Genomic DNA, 7,557 nt, shown 5'->3' on the forward strand with positions numbered 1-7,557 from the left:
ACGCTCGATCCGGCGCGGTTTGGGGGACGCGACTGAGATGCTCTTAGGATGCTTAATATGCTGAACTTGTAGTGGCCTGTTGGTAAGGTTGTGCCTGCAAAAACCCACGCTAGAACATTGTTGATTTTCTTTTCTTCTTTTTAGTTGATCCTTGGGCAGTAAAACAGATACCTCTGTTCTTTTATCGTTAGATAGTGGAACCCGGAGCATTTTGCTTCGTATGGAAAACAAAAAAATAAATTGTACCAACGATCCTCATAGACTCAGCTTTCTCAAAGATGACATACACAATAAATTAGCAGATCATTTCTCCATACAGAATGGTACAGTCCACATCAAAGTTCCCTCAACAATATAAATAACTTGCACTATTAGGATTCTGCGTAGGCAACAAGCTGGTTAGCAGCCAAATACAATTTATACCGGGCTGGGAATGTAGTTAGTTTTAGCAAACAATAATAATTGAATCACCAACAACTTATCATCTCTTTAGTTTTCACACTGAGAAGCATGCTTCACGAGTCATGCTTCTTTTCACCTACAGGCTGTCGAGCAGCTAGCTCTTTTGCCCTCCATCGCGTCCTTCTTTTTTCGACAGTCCAGACACAGATAAGGACCTCCCCAAGGTGCAAATGGAGAAGAGCAGTGGCTACCTCCATTCTCCTCCATCAAACCTTCGAATGGTTCTTGGTCCACTTGGCAGATTGCACAGCGAGAAGGTGGCAAAGTTGTTTCTTTCAAAGACAAATTCCTACCCAACCTGCAAGAGCAAGGCTTGGTGGTCATTGGTCTGGGCATGAACAGATATGGACAGGTAAATCTGGACTATCATTTCTCCACAAAAAGCACAATGTTGATCAGAAGTAGGTAATTGACGTAATTTCAATTATAATCACAAAGTTTTCAGAAGAGCCTTTTGTTCCAGTCACCCTTAACCCTGTTCTAATCACCCTGAACCATGTGAATGTTTTTTCCAGTCTTCCAGCAGAAATTACGCCTCTGCAATCTAGAGAGAAGGTACTGAAGTACCTTGGGATCTACTATCAAAGATATGCAGACTGTAAAAAAAATACTTTGTATTTGAAGATGTTCAGAGCCAGGAGCAAATCCTCAGAGAAGATAAATTGGTGCCCATCGTAGGGGTTTACACCATGGAATTTCAGCCAAACATTTTATGAGGTATAAGTTATAAATGAAATGTGGAACAGAGTCTATAGTTGTATACTCTAGATTCTATAGTTATAAATGAAATGTGGAACAGAGTCTATAGTTGTATAACTCTAGATTCAACATTTTACCTAAAAAGCTCTGAAAACTGGACCGAAGGTAATGCAGCATGTCATCAAGAGGCTTCAACAAATAATTATACCAATGAAAATATTCTATTATTTCGAAGAAATCCGGGAAGGAAATCACAAAAGAACATAACAAAAAAAAGGTGTCATTACAAGCATGATTCACTACCGTGCTAGAACAGTTAGCAAACTAGATTTTCACTGCACTGATTACTCTATTCAGATTATAGTTTCTATAAGACACATTCTTAAACAATAAAATATTTCAGTAGCAGCATGTATAATACACAGTTGAAATCTGAAAATAGGCTTAAAGTGTTCTTTCTTCTTGGCACGGATAGATAATGGAAAAATTGGGAAGGGGTACTTGACAAGAAAAAGAACATGGTGGCACCAAACTGAGGAGGACAAAATGAGTAACATAAGCCAGCAGCCATACAACAGGCTCTCCACATGCTCTAAAAATTAACAAGAATGCCTGCTATTATATGTCTTAATATGCTGCAGCAAAGATCAAATAGGAAACAAGCATCACGGATGTTCAATCAAAATTCGCTGATGTAAAATAGCTTAATATATAAGAAAGCATACAGAACTATGACAAAGTAGCAACTCAACAAAGCTGCTGGATCATCATAGTGGCAACTAGAATGTACCTTTCTTCCAACACTGCGGAGCCTTCTTCGAATAACTCCTCTACAGATCCAATAGAGGCGGATTTGCCTCCAAATTTTCCGATCGAACTGTGTGACCTTCTACCAAAAAGAAGAGACTTGAGCTTGTTCTGGTTTCTCTTTGGGGATAACTGTGGCGATGGCAAACGATGATCGGATGGGATGATGTCAACCACCACACAAGTGGTGTCATCCTTCAGCCCACTTTTTTTCAGAGCTTGCTGCATAAATACAAATGGATATCAAGATTGGTTTCAGTGAATCATGCCGACAGGCATGGAGAATCTAGATACTGCAGGCTATTCACTACATGTAGAGTTACCTTAACCACAAGCTTTGCAGCCAGTTCTGCAGGCAATCCTCGGCATGACTCTGCCGCTGCTTCATTGGATAGTGCATCCCATATGCCATCTGATGCCATTATCAGCCTTCCTCCAACATTTGAGAGCTGTGAATACCAAAGAGAAAGAGACAACTTTCACAACTCCGCAAAAGAAACACAAGAACAAAATAAACTGTAGCGTGCATTTTGTAACCCTACTCACCTTCACTTGCTTGACATGTGGAATCGGCACAATGTACTCCCCAACATCCATGTCCCCGATGGATCTTGAGAGGCACAAGCCACCTGGCCAGCAACGAAGAGGACCAACCTAAGACAAAACATTCACACAACAATGAATCATCAGAATGATGATCAAAGCAATTCCACTGAAGTGCATTTTTTCTGTAAGAAACAATTCACTGTAAAGAGAATTTCTACCTCCTGCCCGCCGAAGAGGTTCAGACGGCCGACCTCCCCACCGCTCGCCGTGACACGTTCTCTCTCCTCGACATTCTCCTCCAGCCTGTGGTCCACAGTTAGCAGCTGCAGCTCGCCGCCCTGTGTGTCAAGAATGCACCGGGAATCCCCAACCGAGGCCACGGTGACGGTGAAACCATCGACGACCACCAGCGTTGCTGTCGTCCCCGACACCTCCCCTGAGTTAACAACCAGTGATATTTAGCCAGAAGCTCAACAGGTGTGCTCCGCAATCGCCATTTGCATACGATCCGTCTCACCTTTTCGCTGGAAGTCGATGTCCGCCTTGACAAAGCCGGCGACGAGCGCGCGGGGCAGCGCCTGCAGCCAGTCCTCGCGGCTGCCGATTTCCGGCGGCAGCGCGCTCATCACGTGCTCGAGCAGATGCTCCTTGCTGAACACCGCCGCCGACACCCCATTGTGGCCGTCGAACACCTGGCGAAACGGCCACAGATCCAGCGAAGCCAGAAGGAAACATCAGATCACGAATTTCGACAGATCAACGACGAACCAGGAATGGGAGAGGAGCAGTACAGCGAAGACGGAGAAGGCCGTGGAGGGGTCGCCGGGGACGCGGAGGCAGTCGGGCTTGACGAGGAAGTAGTCCTCCCCGCGCTTGGCGAAGCCGGCGTGGCCGTAGCGCAGGGCCGGGCGCTCGGACCCTCCCGCGCGGAGCTCGCGCCCGATCAGCGTGGCCAGGGGCAGCGCCGGCGGCAACCTGCTCCTCTCCCTCTCTGCGCCGGCCATCGCTACCGCTACCGCCACCGCCTCTTCCCCCCACAGTCGCGCGCGTACCTACCACCGCCTAGAATGCACCATTCCCTGCAGGGAAAGCTCCGGTACGGCGACAATGGCGAGGCGCGCACGGATTCGGATCTGGGGCTGGACGGCCAGCTAGAATCGGAGCGACGGGGAGGCCACGAATGGGGATTTGGATGCTCTCGTGCTGCGGGGAGTGAGAGGAGCAAGAGTTATAATTGGTTGCTGAAATGGGACGACAGGGAAGATGAGTGGGATTTGTGGAAATAGTAGGGCGTCCTATGCAAAAAAAAAGAGTAGTAGGGCATCTTTGATGCAAATGAATTTTAAAAGATTTTTTTTAGAAAAGGAAGTATGATGCAGACGATCACGAATACATAAATGTACTAATGATTATAAAAATATGGACGCGCATATAGTCGGCAAGCTTTGAGATTGATGAAATCACCATAGACGGCTCACTAAAAAAAACACATAATATCTTATACTTGTCGAGGTAAGCGAAAGAGTACAATGAATGGAGAGATAACTCAATCCAAGCGATCAATACAAAACAAGAATACACCACAAACTATGATTATCATCTTATTCTTTCGGTTGTAACAATGAGAGCCAATAACCGATGAAAGAATATTAGCTATGGAAGAACCCAAGCAACACATTTGCAATCCTTCAACACCAATTCAGAGGTTGGAGAAACTGGACATTGCCATTGCCGCAGATATAGACGAATGAAGAGATCGAAGATGTCACACCAGAAACCAACAATTAGCTTCCTCTGAATGACACACCAATGCCAAGATCCAAAGGAATCCAGCAGATTTAGCGGCACATACCCTCACTAGCCCTTCATCGATGTCAGATCGAACTTTGAAGAGGTAGGGAGAGGCCAGATGGACCTTATTCCAGCCATCGTTGACACCACCTCACCAATGCCGCTAGGGAGACGAAAAACTAATGAAAATAAGGACCAGCACGAAACAATAACACATAAGAATGGGTCCCACCCCTCCTGTGGCTCAGACAACAAACGGTGGGAAGACCGAGGCTACAGCGCTAGGAAAATCCTTAGGGAGTTTTCGAGGATTGATATTTTTGCGATTTTCCTATTTGTTTGTTTCATTCATTGGATTGAATCCTATAGGAGTTTTCTTGCGGATTTTGTTGCACTAGATACTGTAAATATTTTTTCATTCACTCGAAACTCTTGGATATTATAATGCTCCTATTCTAGATTTTCTACAATCATGTGAAATCAAAGAGGCTCATTCACGGAAATAGTTATATATTTTAGTCTACATTTTGTATTTCTGTGAATGAGTATCTTAAACTATATAGGACTATTATAACTATTTTGAACAATGTTATACTACTCTGATATTTCTATGAAATGGATTGGGCGATAGGAATTTTGGAGAAACCCAAACATAAGCTAATATGTAACGCCCAAACGGCACTAGAAATTCTTAATTGTTTTGTCTCCTATAAAAATCGAGGATAAATGAAACCCGAGCCCTGTCATTTTATTGTCACTTTGATTTAAATCCATGCATCCTAAGCACCTTTTTTCGCGAAAATTCCACTGATCTTCAAAAAGTAGGAATATGAAAAACACAAAATTGAGATGACCGTAAGAGAATTTCTGCAGAGTTCCAAAACATGGATGCGAATATTGTGTTTGGACAGTGCACATGAATCAAAAACAGGAACTTCACGGGATTGGTGAGAGGGAGAAAGGAAAATGTAATGATGTGGTTGCATACTTGCACAGCTTTGTGGCTGGCTTTGCACTTTACAGGTGTTGATGCATTTTTCTGTTCAAACTTATGAACCAACCAATAAAGAAAGAGAGGATTACAGTTTGTAGCCTATGCTTAGTTTTGAACTTAACAACCCCATCCCAAAAAGTTGATACTTAAATTACCACTAGTATCCTAGCAGTAGTGCAGTGTAATCGGGTGTCCCCTGGGAACCCACAGCAACATAAAAGGGGCATTGCAAGTTGCAAATGAATACTGTCAAAAGGTTTGAAAAGGGAGAAGAGACGGGAATTGACCTGGAAAGCGAGCGGAAAGGCAATAGCTAGCTAGGTTCGTGTTTGTTTAATGGCGGGATACGCGTCAATTAGGTAGAGGGTGATGAGGAGACGGTGGCCATCATATCATAGTGCCGCCCGCGCATGCACAGTTGGCTCATGGTCACCCGGCGATGGATATATTCCATGGGGATCTAATCCTGATGGATGAAAGCGATTATGTTAGACTTGACATGATTGTCCCTTGGTTTATCAATGAGATGGGATACTAGATTAATCAGAAGAGAGTAGATTTGTGACTTGTGAGGCGGGCATGTATGATTGGCATCCAACGGAGGAAACTTCCTGTGCAGAGTGCTGCTCGGAACGGAGCACGCGATCCCGCGTCTGATAACCTGAATCTCTGTGCCATCTGTCTGTCAGTTGACGGATTATATCTTGATGAAGAGTAGTGGTGGTTAGCGCTAAGACTAATGCTTGGAAACATTCCCTAGCTAGCCTGCCTGTCAAGCTGAGTTCGTCAAGCTGCGGTGGAGAAGGCTCGAAGGACTTGATTGCTTTTTCTCTTTTTATTCGAGGGTGCTCTGTGTAAAAATGGAGGTCGTACTTGCACTTTTTATTTTAGTTTGGACCTCCATGCAATTTGTAAGCCCACCGCTTTAATATATGCAGCAACTTGGGTCCTTCTGGACCCGATCCTCGTTCAAAAAAAAAAAAAAAAAAGCCTGCCTGTCTGTGGAGGTTGACAACGCACGTCAGGAGGTAGCAGATAGCGAAGACGAGACGGAGAGAGATTTGGGCGGCAAGCTACGCAGCTGGCGTACGTACGTCTTCTTGCTTACTGCAGCTCAGCTAGCTGTAGTCCATGCGACCACGCCGTTGCTTGAAGCCATACATTTCAGGCAGAGACGGTGCCGGCGCCGTACGTTGAATAATCTGTGGCAACTCAATCTTTCAACTCACCGCAGTAGTGTGGAAGGGACACGAAGCATTCTGATCGCGATTGGCACTCGGCAGCACATGGAACGACAGCTCGTCGGAGCGGGAGTCGCGGCGAGCCGTCGTACGTCGTCCTTATCCTACCTGATGGCCCGGCTACCGTGGCGGCGCCAAGCGCGTGCACCCCTCATGCCCAGCGACACTCTATCCCCTAAGAGCATCCCAGCCGTTGGGGCTCCCCAGGCAGAAATCCGGTGTTATTTAGCGCCGGATGGATGTATTTTGTGGCCTGGGGAGGCCCATTTTCCCAGCCGCGAGCCCATGGTCACCTTCTGATGCGCACCCACCGCGTGCATGGCGACGGTGCAGTCACCGGGAAGGGCAATCGTCGGAGTGCCCTCGACGCATTGAACCGTCGCGAAGTGGTCTGGAGAGCCGAAACGACTCGTCGGGAACGGTCGAAGTGGCCTCGATGCGAGAACCGCCGTAATGGAGCACGAACTCCGCGGAAGAGCAACCGCCGCTCTCTTCGTCGATAGACCTACATATACGGTTTCCGACGGCCGACGCCATTCATCTGTTCTCTCCTCACCATCCTCCGTCAACCATGAGCGATCTCTCTTGGCCATCGGACACCGACAGCGAGGGGAAGCCGCCTGGATGGCGCCATTGGTGGGATAAAGCTGCATCGTCCAGCAGCGACGATTCCCCCCCGCCGGCCAACGAGGACGAATGGGATGACGACGACGAGGAGGACGAAGAGGCCAAGGAGCAGGCCGAGGAAGAGGCCGAGGAAGAGGCTGAGGAAGAGGAGGAGGAGCAGCAGGAGGAGGACGACGAAGAGGCTGAGGACACTGAGGAGGAGGAGGACTCAACTTCCTCCGACGAGGAGGTGACGAGCCGAAAGCGTCGCCGCCACGACGATGAGGCAGGGCCATGTAGGAAGAAGAAGTAGTTTAAGTTTGTTTTAAAGTTTTTATATGTAATTTTTATGTTTATTCGAATTATATTCGAAATATATATAATCTATCTATGTTGCACCACTTGAGAGTT

At 46.4% G+C, this 7,557-nt stretch overlaps 1 protein-coding gene across 1 annotated transcript; it reads right to left on the reverse strand.

Annotated features, from left to right (window-relative positions):
• Window positions 1-268: 268 nt before the first annotated feature.
• Window positions 269-3,768, reverse strand: LOC127331398 (probable protein phosphatase 2C 33). The gene is made up of 7 exons (XM_051357538.2): window positions 3,306-3,768; window positions 3,032-3,206; window positions 2,733-2,950; window positions 2,515-2,622; window positions 2,292-2,417; window positions 1,952-2,190; window positions 269-760 (listed from the first exon to the last, which is right to left on the reverse strand). The coding sequence occupies exons 1-7, from the start codon at window positions 3,516-3,518 to the stop codon at window positions 535-537; spliced, it is 1,305 nt and encodes a 434-aa protein (XP_051213498.1). The 5' UTR covers window positions 3,519-3,768; the 3' UTR covers window positions 269-534.
• Between the last annotated feature and the right edge of the window lie 3,789 nt (window positions 3,769-7,557).

The sequence above is a fragment of the Lolium perenne genome, chromosome 2, assembly GCF_019359855.2.
Source record: "Lolium perenne isolate Kyuss_39 chromosome 2, Kyuss_2.0, whole genome shotgun sequence".
Classification (NCBI taxonomy): domain Eukaryota; kingdom Viridiplantae; phylum Streptophyta; class Magnoliopsida; order Poales; family Poaceae; genus Lolium; species Lolium perenne.